Source organism: Crassostrea angulata, chromosome 7 (genome assembly GCF_025612915.1).
Source record: "Crassostrea angulata isolate pt1a10 chromosome 7, ASM2561291v2, whole genome shotgun sequence".
Taxonomy (NCBI): domain Eukaryota; kingdom Metazoa; phylum Mollusca; class Bivalvia; order Ostreida; family Ostreidae; genus Magallana; species Magallana angulata.
The window spans coordinates 10,779,234-10,802,917 of NC_069117.1; the positions used below are offsets into that span (position 1 = coordinate 10,779,234).

The following is a 23,684-nucleotide window of genomic DNA, read 5'->3' on the forward strand; positions in this document are numbered from 1 at the left end:
TGTCTTGAGTTTGCCCAATTTTAAATTTGCCTGCTGACAATGAGGGCAAACGGAGCAAAAATAAAATGGGAGCAAATATTTCCCTTTATACAGCAAGTACATATCTAAACCTCTCCTTAAACCATAACAATGCAATGTAACGGGAGATTTTCAAACTGCTTTTGGAGAAAAAGAAATTGATTGAAATGAGTCAGTAGACATGCCTTAGATATCTAATGAAGGATAAATTTGTGAAGTTATATCTATATATACATCGGGATGGGATCATTTCATCAAAATCATGCACTACTTGGAAGGGACTTGGGGCTACACTCAAAATGGCATGCAAAGCATATTGCAGGGTCGTCTTGCTATGATTTACCATAGAAATCAATATCCCATACATGCAGTCATGATCTGAAGAAATCCTAAATTGACTATATGAACTACACTCTATTTAATGATGATTATCAAGTTAAAGATTTGAATCATGGTTTGAAGAGTGGTCAAAAATATATTTGAAATTTATAGTTCCTATGTACAACACTTCCTGTTTTTCTTTGACAAGCTCCAATTAAGCTCTAGTCTATACAAGGCTATAGATAGTACTGTAGATTTCTTATTTTATCTGTTAAATTCTGCAATTCCACTGTTTTGTATCAAATTCCAAGAAAGTAAAACTCTGCACACCAAACATATGCTACAATTGCATGTAGTTCACGACTTCAAAAAAGCAATAGTAGCAAAAATTAAAGAACTATATATGATAGGAGTTAAATTTGGCCCCCATAATTCACCATTTTTTTTTAAGTGTTTCGGGTACAATAAAATGTTATCTTATAATTTAGAAGAGTTGATATAAAATATTTTTTTTACATATTTGTTTGATTTATTTGCACTCGCAGTATATGACGTCAGAAGTGCTCTATTTCTATAATTCAAACAAAATCAGTCGAAATTGATATTTTTCTCATCTTTTTGCGAATTGGAAATATAGAGCGCATGCTTGAACCAGGACAAATTTTTTTTCACTTATTAGTCTTGGCTAGATACATCTCTGATTAAAATATTTTGTTGGTTCAAGCATGCGCTCTATGTTTCCTGAAAGAAAAAACTTCTTGAAAACAAGCTTTTTTATGCTAAAATGCAAAAATGGCGGGAAAAGGTTGTCTTTACAATGCCGTATTTCTAAATTGTGGGCACTTGAATCAAATTGAACATTAAGTTAAAACATCACATATATATCTGTACAAAGAAAACAAAGAATTACAGTAAAATAATGATATTCCTTTTAGGGGCCATTTTAGGCCCATACCATATATAGTCCTTTCTGCAAATAATGCTTCTCTTGTTTTTACACAAATATTAATTCCTCATGTTAAAATACAAATCTACATTTTATACTCAGGATTATAAGCATAAAATTCTGATCAACATCTGAAATAATGAATGCAAATAGGTCGGTCATAAACCAAGTGGATTTCCTGCATTAATGGGGGAAAATTATAAAAACTGCAATATTTCTGATATATATTAGCTTTAACCAAAGTGAATGCAGGAGTAACTTTTAGCAAACAATTAATGTCACACATTCTATGCACTATTTGTTTGAAGAACTTGATGCCGACTGCAATTTTCGTAGCAACTGTTTTTTACATTGCAAAATTTCAGCAAATTTCAATACAAAAGGTGCACTGGGTAATGTACAAAAATTCTATATATATGTACAACACCTTAAAACTTTCTTAATCTCTACAAGAATAAAATGGTATTTGGGAACCGTCATAGACCAGAAAGTTTTGGCTAACAAAGATATGTAGCCAGCAATAAATACAAGACATATTATTTTGTTGGATCTAAGTCTCTGTATCTAATTTTGTAAAAAGAATGTTCTATTGTTAAATGATTATTTTCTACAACCTTAGAGTACCCAGGGCTTAGCCTGTCAGTGTCAGATTATTCTTTCTACACATTATTGTAGATAACAAATTGTGTCTATGAATAAAGAGTTTTCCGTATTACAGTATATGAGTATTCAAATTTCAATCAGACTCCAGCACGGTATTGACATTCGGTACATGTGTACCGGTAATTGTTTTAAGATCAAACCTTATATGATGCCTTTTAAATAAAATGAATTTCTAAGCTTTATCCTTTTCTCCCCACTCTTACACTAAAAACTTAAAACAATATGAGTATATCTCAAGATAATTTGTTCTCAAAATAAACCAATTTTCCTAGAGATCACCTATAGAGCACATAATCTGTGAAAATCTCCAGTATATTTCTCCAGCATATTTTCATCTTCCACAGGTCTTTTTTTTTTATGTTCATACGGTTTGTGAAATCAAGACAAAAAATGGTGAATGTTAGATAATCAGTATGATCTACACATGATTTGGCATTTGTTCTTGGGTTTTCGGGGTTTCTCTGTGGTTATGACACCTATATATGTCTATGACATCTAATGCTTTGTGTAACAAGAGTCAACAGATCCCACTGTTAAGAGATTATAGATTCTGACGAATTATTCCAATAAATATCAGTTCTCCAGATACTCTGAAATAACTACCGGTTTATAGATTTTCCTCACATACACTATAGTTTAATCTAACTTAATAAGTATTTTATTCAAGTATATAAGAATACATGAATTGGATCGCACAGCAGGCCCAATGCCTATATATGTTCTCTGCTATATTTTAACCATTAATACCTGCAGAATAAATCCTTCCACCTAATCTCTCTAATATAAATGATTACATTAAAAATATTCAGTCAAAATGGCCAAAATTGAGTCTAAATCAATAAGAATATTTTAGTCCACCTTTTGGAATTGTCAATTGCAATCTTTTGAACCCTAATACGGGTCATGACAAAAACAATTTACCAAGAGAGATTACAAATCTCACATACAAAAAATTACAATAACTAAAGGTCCTCTAGAAATTATAATGTCATATTCAACATGAGCGTTTTCTATCTCATAAATCACTCCAATATATGTATATATATATGACTTAAAGCCAAGTTAAAGGTGCGAGAGACATCAAATCTTTTCATTTTCCCTTCTAATTATGACCTGACCTAAACTGTCTCATTTATCATTGGTTTCTGTCTTAAAGTAAAAGTGCCTGAGCATTACGATTACAATGTCACTGTTCTAGAAAGGTAGCCCAGTAATTAATGGCTCAATGTCTACCAGAGGTCCTTGGTCATTTACATTGCCTGATCTTTAATATGGCGACACACCCCCGTTCAGTTGTGCTTTGATAGCAGAACTAGAAGCTAGAAATAGTACTCATAAATTGACATATCTGAGAACAATAACTATGCCACAGAGAATTACTGAACATACTTGCAGTTTGACAGTGCTCCAATACATATGCAATGTTTGAACACAAGATACATGCTACATTTTTCCTATCATTTCTTTTTCTTTGCTAGAATGATACTTCCAAATCAACAAATTTGTCATAAAGTTTCTTAAAAAGAATTGGCCAATTACAGGTACTCATTATTATAAACAATATTCTTAGTGAATAAAATCCATATTAAATTTACCAAGATGTTCTATGCTGGAAAACAAAAGATTTAGTATTTTACGGTTTTTTAACATAGCATAAGCTGTAATAAATGCAATTCAAATCTTAAATCTAACAGAAAAAGCAATAAATTAAAATTCAAAGACACACCAATAGGATTCCAATATTTCTCACGATTCAAAAATCTTCATGAAACAAGAAACAGTTGCCATGTTTAACAAAACTGAACACAATATTTCCTACTCACTCGTTTCATCTCACAATATGGACTCAATCTGCATACAACGCAGTGTGCACTGACAACAATTTCACTGGAACGGGAATTTAATTTGTATGCAGTGCTTGATGTGCAATGACCTTGTTTCTTCTAAATGAATAAATTTTCGGGGGAGAGCGAAATCATGTCATTGGTACGTTGCATGTCTCGTGAAGACCTCGACGTTCTGGCCATCTATGCGTGAAATATAAACCATACCATCATACTTTTTTTCTTTCTCTGCCAAATGTCAAAAGACGTCAACCAATGAGCTGTAAGCTTGATATCTTTTTCAGTCCGACATGAAAATAACAGCTTGAAAATATCATACGAAAAAAAAAAAAGAATGGAAAAAAGGCCAATGTCCCAATCGAACAAATAAGAATGAGACAACTGAAGTCCAATTAGCCCTGTCTGTCAGTAAGAGAGAAATCAAACATAAGTTTATTCAAGATCTGAATTCAAGATCTGCACAAGCCAGTAACCTGCATTGCCCTCTTTCCCCAAGAAAGAAGTCATGGAGTAGAGCCAATATTTATTTCTTGGATATAGCAATACTCCAGTGATCGCCTCCAGGATCACATGATTACACTACATCAGTTTATATACAGCCAGCTTCTTTTTTTCCCACCATGTTGGTTATCAAATTAGTGGCAAGTTTTCTGAACTTAATTATATCAAATGAGAAATAGTATATATATAGATTTTGACATGCTGACTCTGGAGCAGCAGCTTTAATGCGGTAATTGTGGAGAATGGGTCTAGCAACCTGCTTTACCAACCACATGTGCACTTTTAAGATTGAGATCAAATCAATTTTTTTTAGAACAGTGGAAATTGAGTTTTCCTCCCAAGATGAACCATATGTCAGGAAGTCAGTTTCACTGATTCCATTACATAATATTTTTCATCCCATGCGAAATTTTCAAATTTTCCATGCTTTTACCTTCAGCTGTCATACATAAATTTACAATTACAATTAATACAAGATTTACATTGATGGTCCTAACTAACAAATTACCTTCTAGAGTCAAGCATTGCAGAATAGCTCTCCTGCCAGGCAGGTAAAATCCAAGACTTATATGTTCTTCTGCATCAAACTCCACTGTATTAGCGGTCAATTTCTCAACCTGTGCCCTCTCTGAAATAGAAAGTACACAAATGTATACACATTTCACACCTGGCTGGTTTCCGCCGTAATCTCACCTACAAAAACATAAAACCCGCTCACTGTGAAGACATAGAACTTGTCAATCATGCAGTCTTATCATATCCATCAAAAGCATGTCACAGAATGCCTTTCCAGCACACAGGATAACCTTGTGGTAGGATCTGGCCACCAGATACAATCTGGGATCATCTGCTGCTGCTCCCCTGACATATACAAATCCCATTCACCATTACCTGTTGAGGCTGACATCTGACTGTCGACATTAATCTACTTATATATCCATTTACTTTTTAACAGCAGACTACAATCAAACTAAATATTCCAATAAGCAGAAATCTTTGGGTGTTTTTTTTTTAAAGATAGCTAGGTTTTCAATCTTTTCCAAAAGTTTTTAATTTAATTAATTCATTATACATGTATTTCAATAAATCATTCTGTATAAAAAAAACTTCTAAAATCATTTCAATTGATATTAATTTGAAATCTCTCTATTTTTATACAAAAAAGGAGAAAGGCACTAGATTTATGACTGATGTATCAAATACCTTGTGTCTTATGTAAGTATTCAGGGCTTTGAACTCCCATGCAAAGTATAACCTTGTACATAATAATTCATGTGCTGGTGATTAATTTTCAGAGAATGAGGATGTCATATAAGGAAAAACAAACAAACAAGAAATAACGAGAGAGAGAGAGAGAGAGAGAGAGAGAGAGAGAGAGAGAGAGAGAGAGAGAGAGAGAGATTAGTAATCCCTTCCTTGTAAAGGACTGCAGACTTGGGATGTCAGTGTTACTAATCATAATCTCTAATTGCAGATACCTTAGAAATCTCACAAGGCCAAAATAATGACTTTGAACATTAAAAAAAATTCCAATTCATTTACAATAGGCCATCTTATTCTCTTTATGACAAAACTTTAAGAGAATTAGGGGAGCTTCAGAGTCGTTCTATTGACTTCAGAAAATGGGCGCTTCTAATTTGATGCTCTCGGTTATAAAGTACTGTGCATTATATAAACATATTTCCTTTTTGAATTAAAATCCCATTACACATGATGAAGAGAAAGATTAAATGGGCAAATAAAAAATCTTGACAATATAAATGACCTAAATCTAAGTAAAGCATGGTAACAAAGCTAGATGCACTTTAAGATGAAAAAAAATCCTTGAGTAGAAGCATAAGTGAGCTTTATGATGAACCATAAAGCACTTTGTGAATATATCTAATCAAATAAATCTCTAAATGTAATCCTACAGTCTATTCTCAAAAGCCCTTACTTTCTCTACAACTGTCAGTAATAAGAATATGAATCAAACATAAAAGGTTTTGTAAAATCAAGAGTTCTATTCTGAATACTTTATACTTAATTTGAATATACAGAATTTTTTTTTACCCCAATTTTTACCCCATTTGACCCTACCCCAACCCCTTCTTCTTTTTTATCAAACAATATTAAAACAGATTAAATCATGAGTAATATTCAATTCTCTAGGGTCAATTTCAAATGTTTCTAAAAAATTTTACCACAAAATTTGACTGGTTGAAAATGAACTCATGGAAGAAAAAAATGACAGAAAGGTCTAATAAATTAATACTCATCTAATTCTCCCACCGAAACATCCCCACTTAATCCCCAATTTTTTTTAAAAACAATTTGCATCTGTTGTCTTTTAGTTGTGTTTATTTGAGCCCAGTCACCCATTCAATACAGCTAGCGTGCCAATAAGTTAATTTCTCCTTCACATCAAATGAGGAAGTGAAAAAAGGTTATTTTTGCAGCCACTGAAACCTGTTTCTGCAATGAGATGGCAGATGGTAAAGTTTAAACCATTGTCAGGGTTACTTTATTATAGACATTACTTTTACAGGAAGTCATTGTTCACACACAATCCTATAACCTATAAAACATGTAAGACATATTTTCTAAATTATAGGATACCTTGGAATCATTAGATATTGTGGTGGCTCAATTTTCGTGGAATTTGTGGGTACCTCTCAGCCACGAATTAACACCCTCCACAAATTAATAAATTAGGGTGATTAAGTCATATTTCCTTTGGTAGGAATAAGAGAATGCACGAAATCACGTCCCAACAAACCGGTAAAATTTAAGCAATTCACGAAAATTGGCCCCCATCAAATTCAATGATTCCACAGTATTAGAGATATCTAGGGATGCAACCACCACTCGTAAACCATGTTTCTGATACATTTTTGTGTAAAGGAACATGGAACTTAAATCATAAAAATACTGCAGCAAAGTGTATGCAGAAAAATATTATGATGGAACAAAAAATTGAGACCAAAAAAAGTGAAAGAGCACATATATATCAGTATAAATGCAAAAAAATCTGTAAATTTGCTAGTTCTTTTAAAAAATTAATAGCCACAGGACAATTAAACCTATTAGCATGGTTCTCAGTACACACATGAAACGAAAACCTACTGCAATATTCATCATGTGTTGCTGATCATGCCCTATGACACTGGGTGCAAGATAAAAAGATTTCCTTTTCAAAAGAGCCCTCTGATTTTTTACATAAGCTGCTACCAGAGAAGGGTTTTCAGTCCTTTGTATGAAGACATTCAGGGTTAATTGTCTCAATCACTCTGTGTGTGGGCTAACTAAATACTTTATTCCAGCACGAGGATGCAACCCCCCTTTGCTCTACAGAACTGTTATCAATCAGCTACAAGAGATGTGGTTTCTATTTTTTTTTGACAGACCCTGACAGCTTTGATTAATACGTAAATATTTTGCGAACATCATTGTTTATCATATTTCTCCAGAATAGTTTTTTGTTCAATGTCAATATTTTTTTTATAACATTCAATATTTATCTAAAAACAAGGGCGAAAATTAGCTAAATCTGAATCTTTGACTTCCTAACTTGTATCATTCACATACAGTAGGGCCTTAATTACCCAGCTTCCAACAAACTGGACTTTAGAACCCAGAGTAAAGCATGCTAGGAACCATCTTTTAAATGATGTAAAATAATTCATTTATCTGGATGCTACATCACCAGAGATCAGTGGCATTAAATGAATTTTAAAAGTTGTCCAGATGAACATTTTATGATGCATGATTTCAACATGTAATAAAACATACTAAAATATCAACCCTCTACCTTTCCAGTAAATGCACAGTGCATTCAACAGATACTTTCTGCTACATTCCAACAAGTTGTCATCCTTGCAACCTTTCAGAGGAATAATTATCAGTATATCTAGCAGAATTTTTACATTAATTTGTTATAATTTGATATCACTGAACACCTACAGTATGATTTTATTTCAAAGGAGTAACATTATAGAACTCAATACCAGCCAATCAGAGAGCAGAACAGATCAGCTCACTCCATTCAACATCTAAGAACTTACAAGATAATAAACCAACAAATGGAGACCTAAAGTACACGACCATAAATTTTGAACTATAACTGTGTGTGGGCAAGTTGACATACTTTCTACTACAGCTATATCAAATATCTGGAAAATAAAAAGCAGAACCTATTAGAGTATCTTTGATCAGGTTTCTGACACACTTGCTGATCATGTGTACTTGTATCATAATAGTTGTACGGAGAAGACAAAGGATCCTTGATATCAAACTCCTTAAATACTGCTTCTCATTGATATTGTGTTCAAATCTTGTCTGGTTCTTGATGACTGGTCGGTGTTCTACTTAAAAATCTGTACCAATCATACTTAAATGGCTTTTGACAATAACAGCAGTGACCTTGTGTTAATTGCTAGGGTCAAGGTTCATAATCTTTTGTTTGACTAAAAAGCAATAATTATGCATGCTACCATATGTAAATGTTCAATAACATTTCCTTGGTTTTTCTTTTTATCTACAGTAAAGGTTATATATTAAGTATCATGACAAAACTGGAACAAATTTTCCTATGAAACCAATACTTATAGCATTGACTCAAAACACATATATACACCCACCAAAGATATGATGTCACCTATGAGATTGTTTAATATATATACAATAGTACTATACATTGTTATTTACATTTTGATAGAACATTATTCTAAAAAGGGGGTCAATGAATCTTAATCTATTTAAAGTCTGTGTAACAACATTGATTAAAGTAATCAGCAATGCTGCTGACACTCTGGTTGTGGACCCAAAACAAGGATTAAAGTTATGTGTTGGTGCCACCACAGACAGGTTGTGTACCCCTGACAAAGATAACAGTTACTAGTGTTGGTGTCACCAATGGCATATTGTGCAACAAGACAAAGTTTACAGTTACAAGTGCTGGTGTCACCACTGACATGTTGTGTAATGATACAAAGATTACAGTTACTAGTGTTGGTGAAACCACTGGTGTTGGTGCCACTGCTGACATGTTCTTCAACAAGACTGATACAAAGATTACTTTTAAAAGTGCTGGTGTCACCACTGACATATTGTGTAATGATAAAAAGATTACAGTTCCAAGTGCTGGTGTCACCACTGACATATTGTGTAATGATACAAAGATTACAGTTACTAGTGTTGGTGTCACCAATGGCATATTGTGCAACAAGACAAAGTTTACGGTTACAAGTGCTGGTGTCACCACTGACAGGTTGTGTAATGATACAAAGATTACAGTTACAATTGATGGTGTCACCACTGACAGGTTGTGTAATGATAAAAAGATAACAGTTACTGGTGTTGTGTCACCACAGACAAGTTGTGTACCCCTGACAAAAATAACAGTTACTAGTGCTGGTGTCACCACCACCATGTTGTGTAATGATACAAAGATTACAGTTACTAGTGTTGGTGCCACCACTGACATATTGTGTAATGATACAGAGATTACAGTTACTAGTGTTGGTGCAACCACTGTCATATTGTGTATTGATACAAAGATTACAGTTACTAGTGTTGGTGTCACCACTGACATATTGTGTATTGATAAAAAGATTACAGTTACAAGTGTTGGTGCCACCACAGACAGGTTGTGTACCCCTGACAAAGATAACAGTTACTAGTGCTGGTGTCAACACCAACATGTGTAATGATACAAAGATTACATTTACTAGTGTTGGTGCCACCATAGACATGATGTGTAATGATACAAAGATTACAGTTACTAGTGTTTGTGCAACCACTGACATGTGTAATGATACGAAGATTATAGCTACTAGTGTTGGTGCAACCACTGACATATTGTGTATTGATACAAAGATTACAGTTACTAGTGTTGGTGTCACCACTGACATATTGTGTAATGATAAAAAGATTACAGTTACAAGTGTTGGCGCCACCACAGACAGGTTGTGTACCCCTGACAAAGATAACAGTTACTAGTGCTGGTGTCAACACCAACATGTGTAATGATACAAAGATTACATTTACTAGTGTTGGTGCCACCATAGACATGATGTGTAATGATACAAAGATTACAGTTACTAGTGTTGGTGCAACCACTGACATGTGTAATGATACGAAGATTACAGTTACTAGTGCCGGTGCCACCTCTGACATATTGTGTATTGATACAGAGATTACAGTTACTAGTGTTGGTGTCACCACTGACATATTGTATAATGATAAAAAGATTAAAGTTACAAGTGTTGGTGCCATCACAGACAGGTTGAGTACCCCTGACAAAGATAGCTACTAGTGTTGGTGCCATCACAGACATATTGTGTATTGATACAAAGATTATAGTTACTAGTGTTGGTGCAACCACTGACATATTGTGTATTGATACAAAGATTACAGTTACTAGTGTTGGTGTCACCACTGACATATTGTGTAATGATAAAAAGATTACAGTTACTGGTGTTGGTGCCACCACAGACAGGTTGTGTACTCCTGACAAAGATTACACTTACTAGTGTTGGTGTCACCACTGACATGTTGCATAATGATACAAAGATTACAGTTACTAGAGTTGATGCCACCACAGACAGATTGTGTACTCCTGACAATGATTACAGTTACTACTGCTGGTGTCACCAATGGCATGTGTAATGATATGAAGATTACAGTTACTAGTGTTGGTGTCATCACTGACATATTGTGTAATGATACAAAGATTACAGTTACAAGTGCTGGTGCCACCACTGACATCTGTAATGACACAAAGATTACAGTTACTAGTATTAGAGCCACCACAGCCAGGTTGTATACTCCTAATTAAGATTACAGTTACTAGTGTTGGTGTCACCACTGACATGTTGTGTAATGATACAAAGATTACAGTTACTAGTGCCGGTGCCACCACTGAAATGTGTTAGTATACATCAATTACAGTTACTAGTGTGGGTGTCATCACTGACATGTTGTGTAATGATACAATGATTGTAGTTACTAGTGTTGGTGTCACCACTGACATATTGTGTAATGATAAAAAGATTACAGTTACTGGTGTTGGTGCCACCACAGACAGGTTGTGTACTGCTGACAAAGATTACAGTTACTAGAGAATGTGTCAACACCAACATGTTGTGCAATGATACAAAGATTAAAGTTACAAGTGTTGGTGTCACCAATGGCATATGTAATGATACAAAGATTATAGCTACTAGTGTTGGTGCAACCTCTGACATATTGTGTATTGATACAAAGATTATAGTTACTAGTGTTGGTGCAACCACTGACATATTGTGTATTGATACAAAGATTACAGTTACTAGTGTTGGTGTCACCACTGCCATCTTGTGTAATGATAAAAAGATTACAGTTACTGGTGTTGGTGCCACCACAGACAGGTTGTGTACTCCTGACAAAGATTACACTTACTAGTGTTGGTGTCACCACTGACATGTTGTGTAATGATACAAAGATTACAGTTACTACAGTTGATGCCACCACAGACAGATTGTGTACTCCTGACAATAATTACAGTAACTACTGCTGGTGTCACCAATGACGTGTAATGATACAAAGATTACAGTTACTGGTGTTGGTGTCATCACTGACATATTGTGTAATGATACAAAGATTACAGTTACAAGTGCTGGTGCCACCATTGACATCTGTAATGACACAAAGATTACAGTTACTAGTATTAGAGCCACCACAGCCAGGTTGTATACTCCTAACAAAGATTACAGTTACTAGTGTTGGTGCCACCACTGACATGTTGTGTAATGATACAAAGATTACAGTTACTAGAGTTGATGCCACCACAGACAGATTGTGTACTCCTGACAATGATTACAGTAACTACTGCTGGTGTCACCAATGACATGTGAAATGATACAAAGATTACAGTTACTAGTGTTGGTGTCATCACTGACATATTAAGTAATGATACAAAGATTACAGTTACAAGTGCTGGTGCCACCACTGACATCTGTAATGACACAAAGATTACAGTTACTAGTATTGGAGCCACCAAAGCCAGGTTGTATACTCCTAACAAAGATGACAGTTACTAGTGTTGGTGCCACCACTGACATGTTGTGTAATGATACAAAGATTACAGTTACTAGTGCCTGTGCCACCACTGAAATGTGTTATGATAGAACAATTACAGTTACAAGTGGTGGTGTCACCACTGACATGTTGTGTAATGATACAATGATTGTAGTTACTAGTGTTGATGCCACTACAGCCAGGTTGTGTACTCCTGACAAAGATTACAGTTACTAGAGTTGGTGTCACCACCAACATGTTGTGTAATGATACAAAGATTACATTTACTAGTGTTAATGCCACCAGAGACAGGTTGTGTAATGACACAAAGATTAGTTACTAGTATTGGAGCCACCACAGCCAGTTTGTATACTCCTGACAAAGATTAGAGTTACTAGAGTTGGTGTCACCACTGATATGTTGTGTAATGATACAAAGATTACAGTTACTAGTGTTGGTGCCACCATAGACATGTTGTGTAATGATACAATGATTACATTTACTAGTGTTGGTGCCACCACTGACATGTGTAATGATACAAAGATTGCAGTTACTAGTGTTGATGCCACCACAGATAGGTTGTGTACTCCTGACAAGGATTACAATTACCTAGTGTTGGTGTCAACACTGACAGGTAGTGTACACTAGAGACAAGGAATACATTGACTAGTGTTAGTTCACCACAAGTAAATTGTGTATTAAGACAAGGATTACAAATATTAGTGTTGGTTTCACCACTGATGGGTTGCATTGGAGACAAGTATTAATATTTACATTCCTTATTTTTTGGCATGTAAAGTGTTTGGAAAGTTACCGCAGATACAGATATAACCCCATATCACAACCAGTGTTCTTAAAGGTTAAATGATAAGATTTATTGTGATGTCTCAAACACTGAATGCTGTTAAAGGGCAAATTCACAGGCAAAAACCAAAGATCACACTTGTGTTTCTGCATTATTAGTTTTAGCTTTCCCATTGCATAATACAGTAATTTTGAGGTATAACTCCTATTTGTAGACAAGGCAAGAAATGTTAATTAAAAAAATGTAAATATAAGCATTAATTTAAAATCACAAAATTTCATTATGCACTAACACCTCACTTTGTATGCACACACCATTATTGCATTATAAGACCATATCTTAAAAAAAAATAAGGATTCAATGCTCAACAGTGTAAGCGTCACCACTGACAAGATGTCTATTGACAAAATGACTGCAGTATTCAGTGTAGCATACATCCTAGTTAAAAAATGACAGTGATGACAGAAGCCAATGTTGCTGACCTCTACTGACAATGTGTGTAATGACTCAGATTACAATTACTTATGTTGGTGACATCTACTGACAATGTGTGTAATGACTCAGGACACAATTACTTATGTTGGTGGCATCTACTGACAATGTGTGTAATGACTCAGATTACAATTACTTATGTTGCTGACATCTACTGACAATGTGTGTAATGACTCAGATTACAATTACTTATGTTGCTGACATCTACTGACAATGTGTGTAATGATTCAGATTACAATTACTTATGTTGCTGACAACTATCTGACAATTTTGAAAACGACAGTGACAACACACTTACTCTACACATTATCCACCTGAATACTGACAATATTGCTAATGACAGTGACAACTTATTTATCAGCATTGATGAAATCCTCTGATACACTTATACTATAGCAGTGATTACAGTAATCAATAATGCTGATTACTTACTGATATTAATTGTATTTACATTGGCTGACACTGTCTGACAAATTGTGTGTTGGTCCTTATTAATGATATAACTGTAAATAATACGAAACTGACATTATTTTTATAACTGTAATCACATTTATAAGTGTTGCAGACACCCTACATACAGTTTGTGTAATAATTAGTGTAACTAGTAAAGCTGACACTTTTTTGACAATTTGCATGGCATAATAAAAAAAACTCTTTATCTAAATTAAATTACAATCTGCATGTGTTGTGTACCAGTGTTGATTGTTATAAAGGTGTTTTTAAATGCAGGAAATTTCTTTTTAACAACCTTCAAAACAGATCTGATAAAATCCAATCAATTAAACAACAGCTGAGGTAAATCACCACTGATGATAGCTTAAACAAACGAGAACTCAGTAATTGACAAAAACCAAAAAATGGTTTAGAATAAAAAGGATTTAAAAAAAACAAGATTAATCATTTGTGTTGCTCATAATTTAGTTATTTCTTGAAAAATCAATTACTGTAAACAAACTTTTATTCGCGACATTATTTTGCAATTTTTCAGGCGATAAACTGATTTCGATGAGTAACTTTTTGCAATTAAATTTCTAGTTGTTATAACAAATATACAAAAAAAGCTGGTTAGCGGTGATAAACTTTTGTGATAATGAAGCTCTTGCCAATCTTGCGAAATTTTCTTGGTTCACAGTATCCCGCAATATTAAAAAATTTAAAGCCTTCAAATCTGCTAATCTATTTCCTGAAAATATACAGAAGCGTCTATTTCTTTTTTTTCTTTTTTTTAAACTCTAGAGTATTAGGTTGAATTGTAATCAAATATATTTCTATTCTATGGATTCCTAGGGAAATAAGTTTTGCAAATCTAACTTAATTGAAACATTCAAAAGGGACAGATCAGATAAATAAATAAAGAGAATTAATTCAATTTTTTTTCTACATTTTTAATACATCTCATACAACTTACCATAAATGATTTGGGCCAGTACAACTATGTCCTCCAAAACCAATTCCCTTCCACGATTTTCATGACGACCACACAATGGAAATAGAGATTTTGGCTTGGATAATCTTCGTTTCTTCGCATCCTTTGTCAAATGATCTAAAATTGAATGTATTACGAATAAAAATGTATCTTATTCAAATGGCTGAGCCATAAACCAACTGTGTATATATTCCATACAAGCTCTCACTTTCCTGTTCCAATTGTGTTGTTCAATATGATGGATAAGTCCTTTGCGTATAAAACCATAAATTTCAAGTTAGTGGGTGGAACACAACATACATGTATAACTTATCAATACTGGTCATGAACCCAATTCTTTTATCCTATGATAAAGATGTTATCTTCAAAATAATGGTTTTAGCAATGGCATCCATGATACATTGATTATTCATGCATTCATTGCTGAAACCCTGGTAGTACTGACAAAAGTGAAAATTCAACACCAACATTTTGAATAAGGAAAGTTATTCATCAGAAGTCTACCTATAGCTTTCTATTTACTTGTTTTGAAGGGAAAAATGCACAAAATTCTGAAGACAGAATTAAATCCTTTACAAAAATGCATAAATACTAATAATTATGATAACCAGTGTTCCACGATATACATGTACAAACCATTAAAAAACGCTGATGGAAAAATACTCCTTATTAAAGATTAATACCCATGTCTTTTTTATTGGTTGTTTCATTTTTTACCCTGAAGTTTATGGTCACAAGCCTCTACATTATTGAGAGGTATTTTGACTATCATTACCTATTCTGATCACCACTGAAGCAGACCAGGATAGACGTAGCTGTGTTATCAATGTCATCAACAATCTGCTGTCAAATTCAAACTGCACCAAGCAACTCAAACAAAATTCATTTAACATCTCCACGATTTTTATGTTTCAGAACTCTTAACATCACATTGATTGACATGGAAACCTCCGTTAGAGTAAAAGTACACCACTTTGTTTTACTACGGTGTGCAAAGGTGCATCTGAATTTAGCTAACCTGAATGAGTGACTAGGTTCAAATGATCTTTTACTGACCGATTTATGTTTTTAACATTTGAATATCAGTTTCTAAAATCTTTGGTGTTTGATCTTAACCTAAGATATACTTGATAAAGAGCTTCAAAAGAGTAAAGTTAAATTATGCTTACATGTCTGTATTTTTATAGTTCATCTTGTTTTTATATTAGCTTTTACTATAGATACAAAAATTTCTATCAATAGACTTAAAAGTTGTACTGCAAAACTCATTTAGAGACAATTTCAGAAGACCATAGAAAAAAGCTGTATTTTATTAATATACACTTATAACAAATTCATTAGATCTACATCTTAGAGCAAATTCATTATAAAATACTCCGCTGACAGTCAACTTCAATCTATTGTAAGTTATAAAATCAATATAACCGTCATTTACAAAAAAGTCAATATAGCACTTTCACTTCAAATTTTTTTTGAATATTTGAATTTGAGCATTTTGTATATACATCTTAAAATTTCATGAATTCTCGAAAAAATTTGTAATGGAAAATACTGGAATATATAAACGATGAAATACTTTAAAATTTTGCAAGCAAGGGTCTTGAAATTACTTCGGTACAGTCGTAAATTAATTATAGCAGTGTTCATTATATACTGCAGTCTTCTACAGGTTTATATAAAAACTGTGCCAGGAAATGATTTCGTTATTTATTATCTGTAAATTCGTTATATCTATGTTTGTTATATTCGAGTTTTGCTGTATATTGCAACCCCTGTTTTTAGTAATGCTATTAAAATTATGTCTGATTGTAATAGCTGAAAGTTATATTGTTTAACAATAAAATCTCTGTGATTTAACTATGTTTTTAACAGTGAGCCACAAATGAATCATCAGACCTAAATACAATATCTCAGACTGGTAATTTAACCTGCAATATATATAGACTGAGTTTTCATTGTAAAAATTCATTCAATAATCCAAGTTTATGGGCTAGAGGAAATTGAGTCTATCCAGGTTAATGATGAAGCCCTGCAGAAGTCCTTTTAAATCATAAGTAAACCAACTTTAATCATCCATTTGTAAATAACATTCACTTTTTGGACCATTACTCAGGAGGCTTTGTACTTTTACTTTTCTGAGGAAACTGAACAAATTATTCCTTCTTTCTTGTGGAGGACCAGCACAAATTGCCAAATGAACATCAATTGAGATTATAATAGATGTGATAACACAGCCCCAGTTCTGAATTAGGAAAAAAATAGCTTTCCTGGTCAGTAGTTAGGCCACTTATGGTTCCAATAAATCATAGATGAGGTCTTCATTGATTTTATATAAAACAGAAATTGAACTCTTGACTTCCGCAGCCAACAACTGAACCAACAGACAGTCAACTCTGTTGCCATGGCATCCAAGGTCAACAGATATCAAAGTGAAAAAATGCTGATCTAAGCAAATTCTAGCCACTAAAGCCAAGAAAATGATGTAGGTCATGATAGAAAAAAATGTAAAGGCAGGATATTAGAGGCTGCTAGTCCTAAGCAGTATCTATTGATTAGGCCATTCAGTAGTTGGATTTGGGTTTTGCATCTAGTGCGTTGTTAGAAATTGTCTTCCTGAATCAATTATGAACTATGTGAAACCAGGTCACACAAATCTTACAAGGTTTTCTGCACTTTTGTGAAACTTTTAAATTACCTGATGATTACAAAATAAAATAGTAACAAACAGTGCGAATAGGGTTGAATGGTCTGTAATATGTATTCTGTACTTAGTACATACATAATATATACACATACATTTTTATGTTAATTTGACTTTAAATAAATGGTCATTTCCTAAAACATACAACTTTCAAATATTGCTGAATTTCTTATTACTGGATATTGTTAATAAAAGTTAATTACTACAGCTAGGGGCCTGATGATAGGAAAGTATACCCTAATCCAACAGAAAGCCTGCAATGGATACATTGTATGTTTGCATGGTAGAAATATATGCAAACTTTAAAGGCAATGCAAAGATTTGCAAATTTGTCACCATGAAATTGCTTTAAAAGTTAAACCTTAGAAGTAACTTTTTTTTATACATGAGTATTTAAATATCTTTTCATTTTTCTCAACATAACATTAGATTTTAAAGAAGTATTGCTTTCCCTTGAATTTGCTGTGAAAGGAAAAATACCAAGTACCCATTTTGCCGAGCATAAAGTCATGAGATCCAATCCCTGTTCTCTCTTGGTAAAAATTACAGGGAATCAGAATCAAGCTAATTATATCATACTTAAAGTGTATCATTACTCATATTTTCACTTCCAAATCTAAAACAAAAGTATATATACACATTCTCTGAACTTTTTAAATGTTCCTTATAACACTTAGACGTGTTCTGTTTATGAAGTGAATCTCTAGCTCATACATATGTACAATTTGCTAACGATATTTCTTATTTACAAACTTTAGGCCTATTATAAACCCACCTTCTTAGCAGCATTAAATAATCAAGGAAAACATTTTACTGTTCAAAGAAATGGTATGATTTTTTTTTAACTTTCTGCACAATGTGAATACAGAGAAAAATCCACGTGACTTACGGCTAAAGCAGCAAGACAAGTTGTCTCCTTAACATTTGATAATGTTTTTTGGATAAGATTAAGCAGAGTCCCGGGAATTTCAGCAAACTAATGATAGAGTCATGCCTGGAGATGTCTCAGGAAGCTAATAAATGGTAGATTCTAGAATAAATCTTTCTTTAAAAAACAATGATAAAATTTGAAAAAATTTATCGTATACTGAATAACAGATGAATTTATTTTGTAAATGACACTGAAGTGATCTCTCTGACACTATAACCAATCAGTTATCTCTGTTTGATTCTTAAAACAAGATGCATTGATCAGCATGACAATATCAATGCTCCACAGACATTCAAAACTGAAGTATCTAAAAATCAAAGGGTGAGTTCAGAAAATACTAGGACAAAATGAAATACAAACAGAATACAGTGTTATCATAGTGCTGCTTTTGTTTTCTTGACATGGTTGTGAAGAGAATGTCAAAGGAAAAGTTTCCAAGGACACAAAAGTGCAAGACTGCCCTCATTTTAAAATCAGCAAGGGGAGCTTCTCACAAATTCACATCGATGTTAATTATTTCTTCTTGTTTAATTAGGAATCTAGAGTAAATGAAAAACTCAGTACCATAAGATGCGTTTTATTGATATTGTCAGTCACCTCACTGAGCTTGAAGGAAGGGGGGGGGGGGGATGGGGGAGGGTCTGCAACACAACAGAGAAAGTAGGAGACTAATTAAAAAAAATTTTTCTTTACAACCCTAGACTCTAAACTAAAGCTTAATGCATTTGACACACAAGTATTCATTTAAAAAAAAAATTGTGGATACAATTACGGTATTTTGATTGTTACTACATATAAAAATCTTCACTGTTTTTATAAATCAAATTCTGGCATTTATCCTCAACAGAGGAATAAAAGGAAAAAAAATGAAATAAGCTTTACTTGGCATCTGCAGTCACACCAAGAAAATTCACATAAGAATTTTTTAGATGAACACACCTTTTCCTTTTATTAGCAAGAACAAAAACCCTGAAGTTCAAAAATCTTTATCGACTAACCAGCCACCACATTTTTGTGAATAAGTAAATTAAGAGCAAATATTGGGTTAAAGATCTTCACACCCTAGATTTAACCCCTTATGTAAGATATAACTTTGCATACAGCTAAAATGTGTTGGAAACAGGAATCATGAAATATTAGATGCACACCAAATATGTGCTGATATCAGTATTGACTGTCATCACATATATGATGGATAAGTATCACTCAGTATCTTGTATGTCAGTACTTACTAGAACCTGGTACTTATGCCCTCAACTTATCAAAGATCCAATTTATCTCTGCCAACAGATTCAATATACCGTTTTTATTAAAATAGCAATATCTTATTCATCTCTGCACCATACCTGTAATTTGAAACACTTATATTTTATCGAGGTTTCTTATACACACTTGATAATTTACTGCATCCATTAGATTGTAATCAAAGATATTCTATCCCCCTTAATGATTCTTTATGGCCCCAAATGATGCTTCATCATTTCTGTAATTTGCACAAGCAATTCAGTGTGCAAAGAAAAGTATGGTAACCCAATCAGTTCAAAAAGGTCTTGTGCAACTGTGATAGACCTCTTAGGGCGCTAAAATTACAACAAAAGAACCTCCACTTCTATTTACGCAGCCTCAAGTACTCCCATTATAACATTCCGACTGGGAGTCCAGTTTCCAACTCCCAGATAGGGTCAGTAGCAACCGGGCTATAGACTATAAAAGTTAATTTCCCCGATGGGTTTATGCTGGAGTTATTGTCAAGACTCCATCTTTTTTATGACTTTTTTGCTTGCTCAGCAATATTGATGAACTTCATGCTCTCTTTTCTCCGATAACCTGCATAACTCTTGTTCCTTAATTGTAGTGTTGATCACATTATTCAATATCGAATATGACTGTTCTGCTTACAAAGCAATCAATTTTCTGAGATGATCATATTCATTCTGCAATATCAATGATACAAAGATTCTCTTACTTTTATTTTCGTTGCTCTTTGTGGATGAATCAGTGTCCATCAGATTCTTTGAAGGTTGCACAATAGCTGCATTCTGCTTTTGTTTTTCTATAGTAGTCTCCCTAGGAACCTGTAGTGCTTCAATGTCTATGAAAACAAGATCCCATTTAAAAAGTCAATGTATCAACCAATCCTATCTTCTATCTTCATTCTTATTGAATCAAAAGTCTACATTTTCATCCTTTTTTTTTAGATCAGAGATCTAGAAAAATATTAACATTCTCTGTTTACCATCTTTAACATTTCTTTCAGAATTTTAATATAATTACACTATGTCTTAGGTAAGGTTACTTTTTCATAAAAATAAACAGAAAAAAAAACACTTTTTGAGATTTATCAATTCCTCAATTCACAAACCAAACAAGGACTATAACCTTCACTAGGCATATATTCTGTTCCTTCCAGCTCTGCCTTTTTCTTCAGTAGCAACTCATCCAAACTGGCCTGAGTTCTGGTATCCAAGGTAACTGATGACTCTGTAACAATCACCTCATTATGCTGAGTTGACCCTTTATCCTCTTCTGGATGATCCGTCTTTGACCCCTTGACCTCTCTGGAAGTGTTTTTGTCATCTGCATCTTTTAGAGTTTTCTTTCTTCCTCTAGATTTTGTCTTTTTCTTTCTTTGAGCTTTAATATAACATACATATTTTGATCAGATAAAAAATGTTATTATATAATGTTTTGCTTTCATTTAAAAGAAAAAAATATAAGGTTACCAAGGTAAATTTCATTCAATTTATTATTTCCCTTTAGCTGTACAAGATTTTGGTATCTTCAAATAAAGTATTATTTTGTGTATATATAGTTTTATATGCACAATACTTTATTGATATTGTAACTTATTTCTCTTTTTTAATCTTGTTTCTGAAAAAAGCATTTTTTTGACTTACAATAACCGGTAAAAGAGAGAAGGCATGCAACCTGTATGCAACAGCCCAGAAAGTTTTTTGGCACTAATATTCAAATATTGAAATCCTACACATCAAAAAATCACCAGAAAAAAAAATTATCATGCAACCCAAACATACTTTTATATTAATAACTTTATCATTTTTAACAAATTTAGAATTTAAAATTAAAAAACATCATTAAAGGCATAAATACAGAGCAAGGAACATTAACAGGAGTTAGCTTTCCTTTACTTCCAGACGAACAGATGCACCAAAACTAGATTTACTGAGTTGTGAGTGATTTGATTTATATATTTCCTAGTCAGTATCTCATAAAAATGAAGAAAACAAGAACAGGAGAAAAGGAGAAAACCTAACAAATTTATTGATGCTAATATGTTTCATATTCTGTAATGCTTTCAATATACAATCCCAGGAAATTAATACAAGAAAGACAGACTTCACGGAAACTTCACTGTCACTCAAAAACTATGATTTTTTTTTAAATAGTTCTGTCGAAATGTGTTCACTTTTTAATAATAGAATTCAAATTAGATTGTTTTCATAGAAAGAAAGTGAGTATCAGCCTCAAATTGTTTTTATTTAAACAAATTTGAAATGGGGCATGGAGGTCAATTTCTCAAGTGCCTCGAGTGGGATTTTATAGAGAACTGCTTTTACTTGACCCTTTTTCACATTTTTAGTTTTCAGACAAAACTATGGGACCAAGGGGAGAGAAAATCAGCTCCAAACAATGATTTTTAATAGATATTTGTCATGGACTTGACCTCTAGCCAAAATAAATAGTTTAAGGTCACAGTGAAGGTCAAGGTTACTGAGGTTTGGATCAGATTTTAACATCATGATATTAACATAGGCTCTATAAAATCACAGGACCTTGTAACATAGCAAGATTGATTCTCCAGATATTATCTAATTGATAATAAAATTGAGCATTGTATCTTAGCATTTAATCATTAGAAATACTTAAACCTTTGTTCTAAATTTATTGCAAAAAAAAAAATAAAGCAATGAGAGTGCATTGACTCTTTTGGACTTAATTGGATTCAGTGCTAGTTTAAACACGGCAGACTGGGCAGACGACATTGATGGGTGATATGAAGCTCATGAAATGCATCAGGTCAGAGACACATCAACTCATTTCAATAAGTTCTCTACTTAAGTGCAAACAATGACATATAAAAAGAACACAAAGATCAAAAAGACAAATCTGTCTTCTTCATTAAACATTAAAATATCTCTATAGACAATCTATAGCAATGATTAGAATTATTTTCTATAAGTGCTGTTCTCGATCACTTTTACTGAATATTCCACTGATAAAACAAAACCTCAAAAAATTGGGTTTCCTGCTAATGAATTATGTGTCATGAACTTATTTATTTAAAAATTTCGGCCTTGGGTGATCCCAATGTCATAATTAATTACAGCTGCAGAGACCCCAAGAGACTGATAAAATTGAATTTTCCCAATTTACATGTCTAGAGAAATGTCAATAGTTTACAACCCTGCTGTACTTGGGATAGCGTAGGTGGATAATATATATGAATTTGTTTTTAATTACTGATGTGATGTACTAGATGTGTCAAAGCAAATTAGTAAGTGAATAAAGCATGGCCATCACAAATGTCTTCTTTATTCAAATTCAATTAAAAAATTGCTTTGTAAACGTGATGTGATTCATCACATGCAAATGTCTAGTACTTTCACAAATTAAACTGAACTGACTGGCAATATGATAATAAATACATCATTTCAATACCCTTTCTCTAACTAGCAAAGTATATGGCAAATAAGGCCAAGAACTCAGAAAATAAGGTCAGAACAAATATTTTAGACAGAGGTTTGCAATGACCTTGACACTGAACAAAGAAACTTGGCTCAAGGCCATTGCACACAAAATACTTCAATGCTATCTTTTGTTACGTCTGAGCAAGATTGGGTAAAGGAAAGAGAGTATAAGGTCTAAATCTGGATTTCAAAAAGATTTTCACCCTAGAGCTAGAAACTTGATTCAAGGTCACAGAACCTTTAATTTTATGTAAGAGCCACTGTAACAGCCAAAAGTGTGAACTATAATT

The 23,684-nt window shown here is 33.2% G+C and overlaps 1 protein-coding gene across 1 annotated transcript in view; it reads right to left on the reverse strand.

Moving 5' to 3' along the window:
• The window catches only part of LOC128193134 (uncharacterized), a 102,456-nt gene that overhangs the window by 33,424 nt on the left and 45,348 nt on the right, over positions 1-23,684 (reverse strand). Inside the window, exons 53-56 of the mRNA XM_052866408.1 lie at positions 21,065-21,319; positions 20,652-20,777; positions 15,036-15,170; positions 4,802-4,921 (exon numbers count right to left, since the gene is read on the reverse strand). Of these exons, the coding sequence (XP_052722368.1) occupies positions 4,802-4,921; positions 15,036-15,170; positions 20,652-20,777; positions 21,065-21,319 (636 nt within the window). The remainder of the gene's footprint in view (positions 1-4,801; positions 4,922-15,035; positions 15,171-20,651; positions 20,778-21,064; positions 21,320-23,684) is intronic.